Source organism: Triplophysa dalaica, chromosome 15 (assembly GCF_015846415.1).
Source record: "Triplophysa dalaica isolate WHDGS20190420 chromosome 15, ASM1584641v1, whole genome shotgun sequence".
Lineage (NCBI taxonomy): Eukaryota > Metazoa > Chordata > Actinopteri > Cypriniformes > Nemacheilidae > Triplophysa > Triplophysa dalaica.
In genome coordinates, this window is record NC_079556.1 from 16,406,457 (window position 1) to 16,424,777 (window position 18,321).

At 37.9% G+C, this 18,321-nt stretch overlaps 2 protein-coding genes across 5 annotated transcripts; one reads left to right on the forward strand and one right to left on the reverse strand.

Moving 5' to 3' along the window:
• The first annotated feature begins 41 nt into the window (after positions 1–41).
• plekhd1 (pleckstrin homology domain containing, family D (with coiled-coil domains) member 1) lies at positions 42–7,907 on the forward strand. Its single transcript, XM_056768465.1, has 13 exons — positions 42–193; positions 1,083–1,176; positions 1,802–1,891; positions 2,039–2,115; positions 2,654–2,745; positions 2,838–2,890; positions 3,104–3,198; positions 3,380–3,473; positions 4,043–4,233; positions 5,839–5,971; positions 6,548–6,692; positions 7,272–7,415; positions 7,657–7,907. The coding sequence occupies exons 1-13, from the start codon at positions 42–44 to the stop codon at positions 7,809–7,811; spliced, it is 1,515 nt and encodes a 504-aa protein (XP_056624443.1). The 3' UTR covers positions 7,812–7,907.
• A 171-nt stretch (positions 7,908–8,078) lies between these two features.
• On the reverse strand, positions 8,079–18,116 carry ccdc177 (coiled-coil domain containing 177). Of its 4 annotated transcripts, none has more exons than XM_056768772.1 (3): positions 18,097–18,116; positions 9,999–13,184; positions 8,079–8,873 (listed from the first exon to the last, which is right to left on the reverse strand). In XM_056768772.1, exon 2 carries the CDS (start codon positions 13,176–13,178, stop codon positions 10,665–10,667), a length of 2,514 nt encoding a protein of 837 aa, XP_056624750.1. In that variant the 5' UTR covers positions 13,179–13,184; positions 18,097–18,116; the 3' UTR covers positions 8,079–8,873; positions 9,999–10,664. The 4 variants fall into 4 exon arrangements, with proteins under 4 accessions (XP_056624750.1, XP_056624747.1, XP_056624748.1 ...); XM_056768769.1 differs by lacking the exon at positions 18,097–18,116 and adding an exon at positions 14,018–14,151; XM_056768770.1 differs by lacking the exon at positions 18,097–18,116 and adding an exon at positions 13,831–13,950.
• Positions 18,117–18,321: the final 205 nt, after the last annotated feature.

Here is an 18,321-nt window from a genome sequence, read left to right on the forward strand (position 1 = left end):
CCACATCTCTTCGTCCCCCATTTCCTGTCAGAGTGTCTGCTATGTTTTCCTCGTCCAAACCCTCGCTACTCTCATCCCGGACCTCCATGGAGCAAGCTGACTCAGACGCTCTGGACATCAGCACTAAAGTGCAACTGCATGGGGTTCTGTGGAAGAGACCTTTCGGGAGGCCCTCAGCAAAGTGGGCCCGCAGGTAATTTTGTGCCTGAATATTGTACAGTACAATTAAACAGTAGGAATTATTGGAATATTGTTTTTTGGGGGATAAATTAGTTATAGCATTTAGTATGGATTTAAAACCAGATCTTTTTTTTAAACATAAACATTCAACATATATTTTAGTATGGTTTTCGAAAATAGTGTTAAAAGTCTTTGTTACCAAAACTGATGACAGAAAGTTTGGTTGCATGAGTGAATGCTGATAGTGATTTGTGATGTCAAATTGTCAAACAAATGTATGGACTGATATCACATTTTCATTAAAAAAGTCATTGTCAAATTAGGAAAATAATTTCAGAATTATATAAAAACGTTTTGCATTTCACTGTACCTAATGTTTGTATATTGACAACATAGAGCAAGTAAGTATTAAGTCTTAAAGAACATTACATTTTATGATTTTATTGCTGTTTCTGCTACACAGGGAAATGTATGTGTTAAATTTAGAACAGTATATTTTGTGTGTTGCTTTATGTTGTAATGCACTTTAAAAGCTTTTATAGCTTTGGCAATATCCAGGAACCCATCATTATATACAGCTTACCGAACAGAGATGCATTAAAGGTGCCTGTAAGAATAAGTTAGATCAGAGTTAGTTAGATCTATGAGAATGTTCTGTACTGTTGGTGAGTTTAGGACACGCAAGATCAATTTATAGATGGCACACAGTTAAATCAGTTTTATCAAATCAGTACTGTGCTATTATAGGAACATTTACTTTTATTTAGATTATTTAGAAAGAGGATCACAAATTATCAGTAATGGGTTTAAGATAAACTTTGTGATCGCAGTATACTTGTTATCTGTTGTGGTTGGTTTTGGCTTTGTGCAATATTATAAATAGGTTTCTGTGTCTGTAACAGATTTTTCATCATCAAGGATAGCTTTCTGCTATATTATGCAGAAAATGAGAAAAAAAACTTTGAGACAAATCATTGCATCAACATTCACCCCAAGGTACATACACACTCACGCACGCACACTCACTTGCACACCCACACACACACACACACAAACACACACACACACACACACCATTTACATTGTTTACATTGCACAAGAACAAATTGATTTTGTATTTCTATTGCCTATGTACACAATTCTGTTAAGTGCATATGGAACTAAGTAAATTGGCTCAATACAACATCATGTATAAATCATTTATGTATAAATATTTCATTACATTTTTTTAAAAATGTTTAACTCAAAAAGTAAATTGTGAATGAACAAACAAATGTCAAATGGCAATTCTGTATCATTACTGAAATTGTCTTGCAATATGGTATGTCCTCAACCATTTTTGACTGTTTTCTGAATATGAATGTTTGCCAGATAATTTTATTTATTTACGTTAAAATTGAAAATGTTACATTTGTTGTTGAATTGATTTTGTATTATATTTATATTTTATATTTATATTAATTTAAAATGTTTTTAAAATGTTTACATTATTACTTTGTTAAAATAAACCAGGGTATCCATATAGTCTACCATAGATAGACAGGGAACGTTTAATATACATACAATTTACATATCTACATAGAAATATGTTAATAATTTTACGTTTAAATCTCCTGATAAGGGCGTTATCCCATTAGCTGGATGTGTCGTTGAGCCAAAAGAAGATCAAGGCATGCCGTTTGCCCTGGTTATCAACCATGAGGACTTTACTGTAAGATATTATTTTTCTATATTATTTGATGTAATTGCACTGTTATAGCAATACGCACCCTTTTTGTATCATCTGAATCTTCATAAGGAATTATACTTCAATGTTGACAAACAAACTCAAAGATTTCTTTCTGCTTATACTGTTCAGGGAAACATTGTTTTGGCTTCTGAATCGGAGTCAGAACAGAGTCAGTGGGTGGAGATGCTGCAGGAGTCCGGAAAAGTGTGAGTGATGCCACCCTGTCTCCAACTATACCATTGTGTATGTTTAATACACATTAAAGACATATTTGAGGCTATTAATGTGTGTCACGAACTGCTCCGAGACTCGAGGGTTGAAGATCCAAATACAGCTTTAATCCACAAAACAGTACAGGCAATGGTCAGGAAAGGAAGAAAACAGGCATAAACGATATAACAGGCAGTGGTCGGGGCAGGCAGCAGAGGTTCAGAAACGATAATCAAATCCAATGACAAACACAATAACCAAACAAGGAATGTGACATAAACATGACTTCTCAATGATTGAAAGAACAGACTATGTAGACATGAGCAACAAGGTGAGTGTGATCAAAATAATGAGTCCAGCCCAAGGGTTATGGGATATGTAATATGCAGTGCAGTCCGAGTGATGAGAGGAGTGCCCTCTAGTGGATTTGATAGGGCACTACAGCTGGTGACTGTGACAATGTGAGATTGTGGCCTAGGATTAGTATCGCACCATTCTTATTGTGGTGTGGTTTGCTTATTGAATCCTCCTAAGCACTTGGAAGAATGCTCAGCTTGGGGAGGCTATGATCGAGAGTCTGGAAGCTCAGGGCCTACAACTGGCCAAGGAAAAGCAAGAATACTTGGGTAAACATGACAGCACAATACTGATTCATATAAATGCAACTTTTTAATAATGCTAATATTATCTATATTATTTATTTGTTCGTTTTCGCTAGATAAACTCATGGAGGAGACTGAGGAACTATGCTTGGAGAGAGAACAGAAGGCGGTTAGTTATTTTATTTATGCTAAACTTGCTCCCAAAAATGTTTATGGGTTCAGTTTGGTGGAATAATAATAACAATACATATTTTAATAGCACCAGTGTAGCTGTGTAAATTCAAGCTGTGTAAAATGTACTGTGTAAATTCATGTTCTGTGTCTGAAAGCACATGGCCATTGTTTTCTATGTGCAATCCATTTTGTGAATGTGTGTCTATAGGAGCTTGAAAGACTGAATCAGCTGCTGGAGGACGAAAAGCAGAAGTTTGAGGAAGTTATTCAAGAACTGAGATCAGAACAAGAACAGATTAAAGTGTAAACGCTCTCATTCAATTAATAATTTTTATTTGTTTGTTTCCTTTGTTTTTTGTAATACATTACAGCATAATAGATGTATTTAATAAAGTGTATTTGAATGCAAAATTGTATTAGCTAGGTCTATAATCTATGTATTCATATAGGCTGCATCTGAACTTTGCTATTGCTCTGTTGGTAGGGATCTGGATGGTACAGCTCAGTGTCTAAAGGGAGTAGAATCTGAGAAAGAGGAGCTTAATAGCCTCACCACACTTCTGCAAAAATCTTTAGAGGTATTAAGGATAATTCAAACAATTAATATTCTAATATCTAGTCGTATTTAGACTAGTTTTAGATCTATGTAGTATGTTTTAAATTAGATAGATCAATTAATAATTATATAAGGTAAAATAAAGCCCAAACAGGAAAATCAGTCTACAAAGTGGTCTTGGATCATCCCGTAGGGATTTATTTTGCAATGACTAGCAGACTCTATATTAACCCGCTTATTGCATGGGTGCTTACCAAGTAAACAAACAAACAAATAAAAAATGGACATGAAATATTGATTTGAGTTTAAATTATTTTATTCGCTCACTTGTAGTGGCTGCTGCAATAAACAGTACATATATATATATATATATACACAAGCAAGGATAATGTACTTCGGAAATATTGATTTCCTGAATGAGGTTTCAATGATACAGTTTAATAATAATATTTATAATAAGTTTTATTTATTAATAATATTTATAATAAATTTATAGAGTTTTGATTTCTATAAAATTAAACAGACACTGGACTTCAATTGCCACTATATCTCTTGAAATTCTGATTGGCCTGAGTCAGACTGTCTTTTCAGGAGCTGTCCCAAGAGAAAGCGCGGACTCTTGAGCTGTTGAGGGAAAGGGAGCAGGATGGGAAAAAAGCGGGAACTGATCATCAGACCTCCTTAGACTCCCAGTATCCAGACGTACAGCTTCAGGTGAACCTGCAGCATATCGAGGAGCAGATGAGGAACCTGCTTAAAGAAAAGGTACAGGCAGAAGAAAGGTGAGAATTTTTTTTTTACTAATGATGTTTTCTATATTTAGAAGATCTTTTTTCTATCAGAGCATTTGTTTTGCACACAGAACTGGTCATTTGTAAAGGCATTGTCTGGCCTGAGAGATGAGTTAATGGAGTGTTGAGACCACGGCAATGGAAATGTACATTGATCCCTGAATAAGCCAGTCTATTGATCAGAAACAGTCGTGACACAAAAGACAAAGATTGGATGACCATTGGATATAAATGACCTCAAATGTAGAAAATGCGTAAATGGTTGCTATGCTGTAAGGACCATTACACAAGAGTCAAATGAAGTCGCAATTAATTCATAAATAAACAGTTTCATAAGATGACACATATTTTTATCCCAGTTTTATGTTGTTCACAGTATAAAAAAAAGTTGCACTGTTTATAAAATGTATTGAATATTTGAAGGATTTATGGCCCAGATCCACCAAGGAGCTTTTACGCATGCAGCTAAGAAAGCCAAGCCTAAGAAAAAAAATTATGTCAGCATTATACAGTATATAGCATTATAAACATTTATCACTGCATTTCGTGTACAAACATTGTGTAGACCTCTTCGGATGACCTATACAACGCTGATTCAACTCTGGTCCTGTTTCATTTACAAAAATGTTTAAACAAAATGCAGCCAACAGTGTATTTTAAGGGATTTAAAATATTATACAAATATGTTTAAGATTTAATAATAAGAATTAAAAATGGAAATAACAGTGCGTCCGGACCAGTGTTTACATCTCGCAATAGTCTATAATAGTATAAAAATATATTGGATATTGTTAAATAATTTTCCAAACATTTCTCAAACTTTTATGAAAAAACAATTAAATGAGCCTCTGGACAGCATCTCTGCCATAGTTTACACAAAAATGAAATTTCTTTGATCATTACATTGTCTTGATCGTTACCCAAGTCGTAACCACATGCCATTCAATATGTACAGTATATATTTTCCTTTCTTCAGCTGAACACAAAGGTTCTTTATATTTACTCATTTCAAAATCACTTTATGTGCATAAAATGTCAAAGCTCCAGCATAAAAAAACAGTGGGTGTGCGGAATAAAAAGATTAATATGTCAAGCTCATATTAAATAGAAATCGAGCAAATCTGAGCACTGTTAAATACATAAATATTGGTTTTCTTGATTTGTTATTAGTTTGACATAATTTTCGTTTTGGAGTAAACTGTTCCTTTAAAGCGGCAGTCCGTAGGATTGGCCTCTTTGTCGCCATCTCAGTTTGTAATTGAACGTAAGTGACAAATCGCCTGTCACTCGTAGCATCCACGCGCTGGCTAGCAGCCCGATCCCCCTTCGTTCTGTGTATGAATGTGACGAAATGATGTACAGACGAAAGACACCAAATTAGGATCTCCGGGAAAGACGACCCGATGGCAAATTACAAACCGTTATTTCAAGCTTTTCGTGGCGAATCACGCATGGATAGTGACTTAGTTTTAAACACTGTTCTTTCATGTACTTGCTCAATAATTGATTTTAGCATTTTTTTACTCAAAACAACTTACAGACTGCCGCTTTAATGTCCTGCTAGTGTTAATGAGATGTCTCTGTCGCCCTCTGCAGGCTGAAAGAGAAGGAGCGGAGAGCCAATGTTTTGCAGCAGGAAACAGAATTTTATTCTTCTCAAGCTCACACACTCCAGCAATCCCTCATACAGCTCACAGCAGACAAACAGCACACTGAGGAGGAGCTGAAGGTGAGAACTAATGTGCCTTGAAATGGAAGGACACTATAGACAATAAAAAGCCAGAGTAAATACAGTTAGACACAAGCTGCTTGATTTGCTGTGCAGAGGCACTGGCTGTAAATTCAGTCGGGGAACATTGTTCAGTGAGTATGAAGAGCAAAAAATAACACTATAGAGTTTAAAGATGTCAATTTACTGTTTTTTGTAAGTGTTTCACCTTTTTCAGTAGATTGTCTGAGGAAGAAGTTATAACCAAAATGACATTCGCGTCCATAAATAAAGGAAGAGATTTTGAGTAATATTCATAGTCTTTTTATGTTTTTTACACCAGTCCGTAGTATCCATGGTTGTTAATTATGCGTTTTTATGTGGACAGAGAAGAAACTCTGTGTCTCAGAGCAGCCGTTCAATGGATACCTTTCATCATTATGTTGCCTTTCGGTGATAATAAACAATTGAATTGAAATTCTTTAACTGATTATTTGTCGCTCTCCTGATTTAGAATGAATCTCTTCCACGTCAGAACTTCATCATAATCTACATGATATGTTGTTAGTCTAAATGTGTCCTTTTTGTGTTTGTCAGGCTGAAATGGAATCTCGCGTGGAACTGGAGTGTAGGCTGAAATTGGCAGAGGAGGCCCTGCGAGATCTAGAACACGGTCTAAACGCAGTAGAACGCACCAGTGAGAGAGATGAAAGAATGAGAGGGGATGTCAGCCATCTCCGCAGTGAGTTTAATCAACATGTACACCAAATTCTCCACATATGTAAAATGACCTGTTTCAATATTGACACAGTATTAGTTAAAGAGTCAAATGTTCTGAATTTGAAAAGGAAATGATTGTAATAGTTTTGTACAGAGACATATACGCAAGCTTAAACTACTGTAGGGGCTTGACTGAACTGGTTTGTGAAAAGAAATCAGCTAAAAAAGACTTTTCTTGCAAAGAAACCCATTAATAATGTAAACAAGCATCGCAGAATACTTCTTATTAAATTGATTTGAAGAGAATGCTTATACATTGTTCGAATCTTTGTGCTGTAAAATGGCTACTTCAAAGTGTTTTTAACATATTTTAGTCCCTACAGAATTTGCATATTTTCATTTGTGTTATTTCACATTTTAATGACTAATCTTTTATTAATGATCTATTTATTGTTCATTATTATAATTAATGATCTATTATTATTAATTACTGTATCACCTGGCCTCTTATATTCCAATCTTAATGTATAATACAGGTGGGTTACAAATGACCCACCAATTGTTAGGGGTTGAGCTAAAATGTTTTGCTTTGTGCTCCCAGAGTTCTTTGAGGAATGCATCTGTGCTGCAGAGATCGAGGCCAAGTTACCAGCTATCATGAAGAATGCAGTGTATTTGCACAAAGCGGCTGCTCGCCGCATCAAAAGCTGCCGCATACAGAAACGGGCTTCCAGGCAGCACTGGTGTAAGTGTTTTATGGACGTGCACACGTCCACACATTATATTGTAACAGCACTATTGGGAATCTAGTTAATATAACTTTCACATTGAGTTGACACATGCAACGGTTGAAAGGTATTCTAGGAAACCATTACCTGCCGCAACAATCCACTTTGCTCTATATTCAAAGTCAAATTCAATTTCTTAAGCTAAATGAACTCACTTCACCGCCATTCTTTATATGCTCTTTTTTTCCCTGTGTGCAGTGAGGCACTCTCAATCATTTGCCTCCTCTCATGGTGAGGTTCATGGTCTTGAGGAGCTGGGAGAAACCACTCAACGTCTGACTTCAGACAGCTGTTTGAGACAGCGGGCCAATAAGATCATCACCCGACAGAAGACCGTTCAGGCTGATGACTAAGAATAAGAAAAAAAACATGAGGAAGGATTTTCTCATCCTGCCCTATTTAGTTTGATATGAAAATGTCACCTTTGGGACTATTGTACTTTTAAATTGATAAAACTGTAATTTGATATAACTAGACAGAAATAATATATTAAAATTATTAAAATAATATTCTGAAATATTTCACCAAAGTGTGCTATTAACAAGAGCATGAGTCAATAAAATGTATAACACACAGGTCCTGTGAAGTAAAATAAGGCTTAAATAGAATCTTACATTTATACAAATAAGGTGTTGAAAGTGAAGTCTATTTACAAATAAATTACAGTGTTATTTCTCAATGTGATTTATTCCGCCATCTTCAAATTTCACCCTTGCAAGGCCTTTTTACCAAGTTGCTTTTTGCTATCAGAAAACATTTGAATGGTGATGATAATAAACCAAACTAAAATACATAAACCATAATATAAAATCTTTGATAAAACTTTTACACTCCAACTTAGAATGCTACATCATCATGGCATGGCTGGCAGAGTTTACAGCTAAAATCATTGTGCAGACATTTTGCATAAGGCTGTAGAGCATACAGGTGATCTTAATCTTCTATCCCTTGATCAATCATTGTATTATAAACCTGTAGTTTAATATTTCTTAGTCATTGGTAAATGTAAAAAGTTTTGTAAATGTTATGATTCATGCATGAACCTTATAAGGTTCCACTACAACCTTGAGATAATGAGTAATAAAATCTTCACAAATAGGGAGGACTTGTTGAGCATCACTGTTTCATTCTCATTTTTAAAAAGCCCGCAAATTTATTCAGTGATACAGAAATGTACATGGCATGACTTATTTGGGCCTTTAATGCTCTCAAAAAGGGCATTGATATGTTTATTTGGATATGCTGGAGGTAAAATTGCTTCAGTGTTATTAACACCATTACGTCATGCGTAGCTGTGTCATTGCCACAAGGAAATAAGGGCCTGTGATCAAAGTGAAATGTCATTTGCAGTCTATGAGGGGTTATTTAACTGAATCGGCCCTCAGATGTCAACACCACCTTCGTCACTGCCAAACCTGCATTATAAGAAACAAACAAAAAGAATCAGATACAAGTTAATTATTTAATAGAACATCAAATAAAAACGATTAAACAGGCTTATTTGGTAATACATGATAACGGTAAAATTACACCATAACTTAGTTTCATAATAATCAGACAAAGAGAGGATTTTATATAAAAATATTTCTATAGTTTATATATTATATTATGTATTTTTCTTAATCTATTACAGGTAATTGCTGATCTCTTTTCACAACAGAAATGTTGTAAAGTAATAATGGCAAAAATTGCTATTAATGAAATATAGTTTTGTTAGGGTCTGAACTGCTGTATGGAAAAATCCGCGTGGCAGATGGCAGGCCTGACAGGCATCACTGTGGCCTAAACTCTCATAGGAATTATCTGGGAGGTGTGTCCGAAACTGCCTGCATTGCTTTTCTCACAGATCTCGATGTGTGCTCTCCTCCAATACTGTTCTCTAGATATGTACCAGGATGATATTGCTCTTTTAGCTACATGGGAACTTGCTTATATCCACTTTCAATCACACTAGGTATTGGGTGCATTCACACTTGGCTTTAAATGGAGTTTATTTAACTAAATTCAGGAGTAGCATGATAGCATGGCCGCCCCTCACCTCTGCACCATGACAGTCTAGCAGCATACCTCCTCCACCCCATCACCTCACTCTCTACTTGTATCTATCCCAGTTTGAAGAGGGTATTACGCTGGCTTCGGGCCAAAATTTGGAGCTCGGCGCCTTCCCCTCGCACAGCACGCAAAATATGCTTTATCTGACCTGATTACATGTTAATGCGAACTAGTGAATGTTTAATCTAACAAAGTCCATTTTTTACATTTTAAAATATAAAATAACTACATATATTTTCAAGATGATGACTCAATGCCAACAACTTGATAAGGTTATGTGACAAGAAGGTAGCATACTAAGGTTTAAAATGTTGTCACATAGTGCCTTACTTGCTTAGTACGTGTTTTACTCATATACGGTGTATACTGTGCAATATTCAGTGTGTAGTAAGCAACATTCCACTCCTATCATATTCATATATTTATGTGCAATTCTCAAAATAAAGTTGTTATGAGAAAATTGTAAAGTAAAAAGCAAATGAACACACCTGAAGGAATGCAGGGGATGTCAGTGTGATTTTTCGTGAACTGATGGTTCTGATGCTGATCAAAGACTCCTGTGCTTTATCAGCTGTACTGACATCATTTGTTGACATGTCCTTATTCTAGGGTGTAACGCTTGTTCAGCATTTTACTAGAGTCTGGCTTAGACACTTGTCAAGTCAGGGCTCACCCTACTGCAGCCTACAATAAAAAAGAAGATTCAGGAGAACAGGAGTCTCCCACAAACAATTTATTCTTATTAAAGAACCCTGTCCCCTCTGCTTCTTCTTCACTGCCACTATAGAGAGCTTTTACTGTTGCCATAGTGCCAAGCTTGCTTGTAAACAATGAACTCTTTATATTCTCTACAGTTCTCAATGCAACACACTTGCCAAGTTACGAAAACAATCATGCCCAACATAAGACCATTCACACATAAGCAGAAAGGTCTTCATATAACATTTAAATGATAAATATACAAACATTTAAATGAGATGATGAAAATGATCCAGCATCAGGATTAAAGGAATAAATATATGAATCTCTGTACAACACATGAGGGCATGACCATCTTGTAATAGTCTAGGGATGAGGCAAGCAGGTAGGCTCAAGCACAGCTTATTTCTAAACATTTGTGCACGAAAAGAGTGAAAGTTGCACTGCTAAAGTTCTCACTTCTCAATTAAGTTTGCGTTTAACTGTGCCTCCAGGGCCATCTTGTCAAAGGTGCGCATATTTGTCTCTTCGCGAACGCGATCCCGCACGTGGAAAGAGGCGCGTGCCACCGACCGGGCACTTTCCAACACCGCTCGCTTCTCTCTGAAAATCTGTTCGCTTTTTTCCAGTTTGCGCTCGATAGACTGCAGCAATTCGAGACGCCTCTGTTTTTCCTCCTCCTCTACACGCAGACGGTTAACCCTTTGAAGTCGTTCCTTCTCTTGCCTGCTCTGCACTGCGCGTTGGGCCTTCTCCCGTGCCCGCTCTTCGGCTATTTGTGCAGCTTGTTGTGCTCGTTTTTCAGCTTCTTTCGCTTTCGCCTCTGTCTGCTCCTTCTGCTGCTGTTCACGTGACTCGGCGGCCCGCCTTGCTTTCTGGATCTGCTTCTCTTCTCGCTTAGCTTTCTCCTTTAACTCTTGCCCACGCCGTTCCTGTATCTGTTCATAGTTCTCCTGGGACCTGTTCAGCTTCTTTTCCGCAATTCTCCTTGCTTCCTCTCGCTCGTCTGCTTCACGTCGTGCAATCTCTTGAATGAGAGCTGCGTGTCGTCTCTTTTCAGCGCGGTTGAGTCCGAGACGCTCCTCTTGGATTTGGTGCTCTCGCTCCTGACGCTTCAGCTCAGCAATGGTCAGTTTCTCCTTCAGGAGAAGTTTCTCCTGCTCTACCGTAGCAGATCTCTCCTCCTCCAGAGCTTTGAGGTTCTGCTCCTGCAGTGCCTTCTTGTGTTTTTCCTCACGAGCGCCCTGTTGCAGCTTCTGCAACCTGCTACGCTCTTGTTGCTCGGCCAGCTCTCGCCAACGTTCCTCACTTTCCGCCACTTGACGAAGTTTTGCCTCCGTGGCCTCTCGCTCCTGCTGGTTGAGCCAGCGCTGCCGGGTAGAGACTTGCGACTGCCATGCTCTTTGACACTGCTGAACAGCTCTCTGTTTCTCCCGGTCTTCACGTTCTCGTCGTAGCTCCTCTAGTCGCCGCTCGCTGTCCCATTGCAGATGTGCTACATAGCGCGTCTGGCTCATTATGTCCTCCTCTTGGTACTTGGCTAGCATTAATGCAGCAATCTTTCGGTCACGTTCGGGAACAGCTTTGAGTCCCCTGCGTTTGACCTCCTTTACAATGCGTTCCACTTTTTGAGTTGTCTGTAAAGAGTGACTAAGGTCTCCTAAGCTCAGACTGCGACCCATCAGGGAGTTAAAGGTGGCTAAAGTGCGGGCACGAGGGCTTGATGTCTTAGCCAGGTGATCTCTTGTCCCATCCCAGCTATAGGATGAGGAAGCAGATTCTGAAGAGGTACATGTGGTAGTTGTGGTGTTAGTTGTTGAAGCAGTAGAGGAGCAACACTTTTCTCGTCTCCTTTGCAAAGACTCTAGAGAGTGGCTCCTGCATCTAACCCTTGATTTGGAAAGAATGTGTCCGTTGTGCTGTGCAAATGGACTGGTGATGCCATTGGCAAGACTTTGGATAGCAGATTTTGACACTACTGGAGCAAGTGAAGTCGCTGTTCTTGGAAAAGAGGAGGGTTTAGATATTGATCTGGGGAAAGTATTTGCAGATTTTGTAGGAGTACTGGAGAGTCTCTTGGGGCCCTTACCTGCTGGACCAGACTGAACTGACCTGTGGATTACGGAAGCCTTTGCTCCTTGAGGTTTTTTATCAGATTCAGTTTCGAGGGACTTGGATTTTTTCGCAGAGGTTACTTTAGCAATATTAGCAATGTTTACTGTACTGGGTTTTGAGACAGGAGGACAGCTGGATGTGGACACTTTTGTTAACTGTCCTGGTTCTTGTGTTGTGCTTTTAGATATAACGGTTTTCTTTTTGGGTACACCAGTGCAAGCAGATGGCTTTTGGGGGGCTGGGTTAGAAGTTGTTAAACTGTTATTGTTCTGCTCAGACAATCCAGCATTTACAGTTTCCTTTGACTTCTCTGAACCCAGTGGACTACTATTATTATTGTTGATAGCAGCCTGCAGAATTCGTCTCTTCTCGTCTCTGATAATCCTCTCTCTCTCTTCCCTGCACTGTCGAAGTTTAGCGTGTCTATCTCTCTCGTATATCTCAAACATTCCTGTGGCGACACGCATGCTGCGGCCTGGTGCCTCTCGGGCAAAATCCGACAGTGGACGTGGCAGAAGTTCCACAGGTTTCACTCCACAACGTGCGCATGCCTCAAGTGAGCGAGGGCTTGTTAGTACATACCGACTGCCTTCTGCTGCTGGAGTATCAAAATTATAAAGATCCAGATGCAGTTTTTGCTCTTCTGGTTGAGTGTGTTGTTGCGGACATAGGTCCTGAGAGCTTGGTACAGGCTCAGTATTGACCTCTGTCTGTGGGCAGGGATCCAGACAAACATCTTTCTCGCTGTCATCACCTGTATCAGGTAGTGGAGGGGCTTCAGAGGCTGTAGCAGGGGTTTCAAACCCGGGTCCTCTGAATTTACTCTTGTCATCAGGTTCCAGTGGGTCCACCATGGTTTGCTGTATACAGAAGAGAGAGAGAATGAATACTGCAGTGCTTCAATGACACTGCTGGATGACCCTCGAACAGAGTTTCAAAACTGGAACACAGAGATTATTGTGTTCTGTTTAGAGATCAAAGATTAAGAGTGCAATATGAGGTATTATGCTACAAAGCTTGCACAAGCATGCATATTTTTACGCTCTGCTTTAATATGTGATGATGTTTCCGTGCTTCAGGCTAGTATACATATGATTACACATCTCATGTGCACGCTGGACATCAGTAAATCTATCTATCTATCTATCTATCTATCTATCTATCTATCTATCTATCTATCTATCTATCCCTGTCTGAAAATGCAGTTAACAGAAGGTCTTTCATAATGTCATTTATATTTTTACCGTGTTAAATCCAGCCTGTATTACACTGTATAATGCTGCATGTAAACATAAGCTGTACATTACTCTACATAAAATACAAATAGATCTCAAACTAAATGTATTTATTCATTTTAAATATATATACTAAATAATTATAGGCTTACACAAATGAGTTGATTATTGCAAGGACTGTAAACCGACATAACATGTATACATTTCTAGGCCCCAAAAAGACATATGTTGTTCTTACGTTATAGAAACGTCACACACAGGTATAACTCACCCAAACAGCACAAGCACAAGTCACGTCCACAGAAGATGCTTTGATTTAAGGTAAAGTATGCGTTATACTAACACACCCTGTGCAATAATATCTGATTACACGAATGCGCTATAAATCAGCTAGCCCCTGCAACGCAGTGCAAGATGATGTTTGCCAAAGATCTTACGTCTACAGAAAAGATGCTCACCACTATCGAGTCACGTGCATTCAGAACCGACCAGGTCACCGATAATTCATTTTTTTCCTCATCAAATGTGTTGTAGATTTTGTGCTCGGTTCGCTTTCTGTCAGTTTCCACCTGCTGTCTGACACTCGCATCCGTGGCCGTCAAGCATCCACGCTCCGCCTCCGTGTGACAAGCTGCTCTCTAAGAATATCGCACATATTCATCCCTTTGTCCCCTTGTTATGACTCTTGTCTACAGCCTATTATTTCACATTTCATATCTAAATATATTTCATGTTTGCATTTCTCTTTTCCTCTTTCCACTCGCTTTTTAGTGTGTTTAAATCGCGAAAACAATTATAGGCTTTGAATTATTTGAAGATGTGTGCATTATGGCAGATCTGAACCGAAAAACCGGGAAAAAGTATGAATAATAATAACAGAAACAACAAGAAAAATGTAAATTATTTTATATTTTCAAGTGGAGTGAATATTTTGACAGCGTCAATCTGTTTACTATCGTAGTAAATACAAGCATACACTAGGGGGCGCCAAATGCATACAGATGGGACTAAGCAGAATGATGCAGCCTAGTGTCCTGAAAGAAACACTTAAATCAAGAATTACTTAAATCAAACATCGATGTAAAGCATAAATCCTTACTCTTATGTTCTTATGTTCACGCAAGTGATATAAATATCTTATATTAAAAATCTTCCTCTGAGTATTAATTTTACTCTGTGTATAAGTATCATGAAGTCTGATTCTTTTCTTTATTTATATAAGCTAATGCAAAAAAAAGATTCAAATGATTAGATATTATATTATAAACAATTAATAACTGACACCCTGCCTGCGCAAACCCAGCTTAATATTTTTTAGATGTCAAGTTTGATATAAAAACATTCTGTAAAAATAAGATCTTGATATCTTTTATTTTGATGGACTAGAGGCGTGTCAAACATTTAAATAATTCTGAAATGAATGCTTGAAATCAAACTTGCTTGTTATCTCATAATAAGATTTTGAGACTTTATAGCCTGGTTTTCACAGGTATGGTCATAATTAAGAATAATTAATGTCAAATTGCTTTAATTTGTCTACAGAAAATATGCATTATTATAAATAAAAAAGAAAGGGACATCAGGTCTCACATACCTTGTTACAAGCAGATACAGTACATATAAACTCTAATAGAAACCTATACATGTGTGTATTTTATACAGTTAATTACCTTATATCCCCCCCTCAGAGCAGCGCTTAGGGGCATTTATTATATTTTTAGTCTTTATATTTCTGTTCTGTCTAATCAAACATCCATTATATAAAATAAAGCATTTTCAGACACTTAGCATTGTAAATGCAAAATATGCCAAAAAAAGGTCATTTGCCAGGCAGTTGTTGCATTGCAACCATACATACTCCAAACATAGGCCTAAACATATTCCTGTGGCATCAAGGCAGCCAGACAAGTCTTCTGAGAAAATGGGATAAGATAACTGGATGAATCAGATGGTGGTGGTTGTGGTGGCGGCGGCGATAGTGACCCAGTAAACTTTTGAGCCAGTGCAATAACAGTGTGAGTAATTAACCCCGTTCATGGATTCTATCAAAAGCCTGTGACATCAAGTAGTGAAGTGACTCTGTTGTCATTGGAGGGCATGGGGTTCAAAATTGGGGTGTATGGGAGTGGGAGATGTAGTCACAGCACAGTTCATCAGTGCAGTGGGATGCCCCAAAAATTCTTAGGGTGGGGGTCAAGAGAGTTTTCTTGGTGATGTTATGGAACACTGAAGCTGGTTGGAGTTTGTTGATTAGGACAACACATATGGAAAAGTTTCCATGCCCTAATCAAGACACAAGAGTTCTTTTTTAAAGTTAGATTTTAATTGTCATCTGGATTCCATTTCAGTTGTGAAAACTATTAATGGATTGAATGACATCTTCATTAACCATGATATCCAGGTTCCTGCTAAATGACAGTGGGATGCAAAAACCTGATATAGTATAAATGGCACGTATTTGTAAAATCCTTGAGGTTACTTGATTCACAATGGCGCAGTAATCAACAAGTAATGAATTGTAAGTTTACATTTGAAATTTTAGAAGTGGTATCAAGTGTTGACAAGCACACTTAATATCCAAGTCTGCAGCTTTCTATCTGGGAACCCTCATTTAAGAATAATCTTGCTCTGACATTTTACTGTATATATCAGATGTTTCTTCCTTTGATTTGATAGCATATTGATTAGATTAATTATACTCCAGCAAATTAATTTCTACACAAGAATACAATCTGGATTGAAGGCCCAGACATCTTGACAATAAAATCTATTTTAATTGTATTTTTGAGTGTTTCATTTTTTATACTGATTTCTTACATTTATTTTACAGTATAAGGTAGGCGGCGGCCTATACTGTATTTTCACTTAAATGGATAGTTCACCCATTATTTACTCATCCTCTAGTTGTTCAAAATATGTATACATTTCTTTGTTCTGATGAACACAGATAAATATATTTGGAAGAATGTTTGTAACCAAGCAGTTCGTGGACCCCATTGACTACCATAGTAGGAAAAATGACTTTGAAAAGGGTATTTTGAAAAATGTAGGATATTTCTGGGTCACTTTTGACTACCATTATCATTTTTCTTAATATGGTAGTCAATGGGGTCGAAAAACTGTTTGGTTACCAGCATTCGTCCAAATATTTTTCTTTGTGTTCAGCCAAACAAAGTAATTGATACAGGTTTAGAACAACTAGAGAGTGAGTAATTCATGACAGAATTTTCATTTTTTTTAAGCCAACATAGGGACCTGCTCCATTCAATTCCATTCCATTTTCTACCGCTTATCCAAACTACCTCGGGTCACGGGGAGCCTGCGCCTATCTCAGGAGTCATCGGGCATCAAGGCAGGATACACCCTGGATGGAGTGCCAACCCATCGCAGGGAGGGACCTGCTCATCAGAAGGAATTTTTTAATAGAGAACAAAATAGGTGGATGTAATCCAAAAATAAAGAATGTTTATGTAATAATAAGAAATATAAAAATATGAAAATAAGAGATATAAGCTAAATTAAATTTTGCTAAGAAGGAAAAAGAAAATGTTATTCTCCACTCTCCCGGGATAAATAAAAAAAATATTCTCAATTTTAAACATTTATTCCTTACACTACTTAAAAAAAGTCAATGAAAAGTGGTAGAATGATCATAATAATGTTATAAATGCATAACTGTCATAAAATATGTCTAAATTTCCCTTTTTAACATTGAATCTTATTTGATGTTGAAATGTACAAATGTGACCTGGCCACGAAATTCGTCCCTTGACATATTTCTTGAGACACTGTGTGAAAAGGACAGACTCCAGCCGGCTTTAGGACCAAGCATTTGCAGGGCAGGCCTGTCCTTCCAAAGACCGGGACCTCTGAATGCCCCCAGTTCACATTTCTAGCTTGGTTTCGCCAACAGAAAGGGACACGCTTTGCTGACATTTTGACAACTTTGCGCTCTCGACCCCTTGCTCTTCCCCCCTCCATCAGGCTGGCACTGAGGGAATGAATCCCCCCTTACCGTTGGGATGAAGTTCCCTGGGACCAAGCTGTTAATTCAATCAGTAGGGTGGTATGCTCAATTAGGCACTCATAAGGACCCAGTAAGGGTCTGAGGCCACAGCAGAGGGCAGGCAGCCCTGCCCCTGAGACCCATTAATTGTTGATGACAGTGTGTAAACACTTGGGTGAATAGGCAGTGCAGGTGTTGGACACACCATGTTTTGGACACTGTCTCAATAGTTTTTTCACACCCCACTTTCTTTGGAATTTTCTTTTTTTTTTCTATTTTTGACAAGTGGATTGAATGATATGTCTGAGTGAATGATAGGTTCATCTGTTAATGTTGTATGTGTAAAAAATGCATCTTTCAGGAAACACCCGTAAGAATGTGTAAAAGCTGAAACAGGCCAATAACTGGACCATCGGAGTCATCCAGATACGGGAGCTTGTGAAAACTGCTGCCAGTACATGTATAAGACACGGAATTCAACAAATGAAATCCAGATGAGGGACTTTAAAGCAAAAGGGCTTTCCATCTGACCTTGCATTTCTTGTTTGAAGTCCCCTCTCCGTCCATATTCCTTCTGTCTTTTCCTTATTCTTCTCCGATAAGGTCAAAAGGGTGCCTTTAAGAAATATGGACGAAGACAACAGACACTGTTCACATCTGTAATGTATAATTTATGAATCCACAAACACAGCCCGTTTTAAACTAATAAGGCAGTAAAGAACGCTCTAAAATATGCGGAGTTATTTTCAACCCATG

Excerpts from the sequence above, each read along its gene's own strand:
- plekhd1 (XM_056768465.1), top strand. The coding sequence starts at position 42 with ATGTTTTCCTCGTCCAAACCCTCGCTACTCTCATCCCGGACCTCCATG. Across the intron at positions 2,746-2,837 it reads GGAAAAGCAAGAATACTTGG|ATAAACTCATGGAGGAGACT; the intron begins GTAAACATGACA and ends CGTTTTCGCTAG. Across the intron at positions 4,234-5,838 it reads AAGGTACAGGCAGAAGAAAG|GCTGAAAGAGAAGGAGCGGA; the intron begins GTGAGAATTTTT and ends CGCCCTCTGCAG.
- ccdc177 (XM_056768772.1), bottom strand. The coding sequence starts at position 13,178 with ATGGTGGACCCACTGGAACCTGATGACAAGAGTAAATTCAGAGGACCC.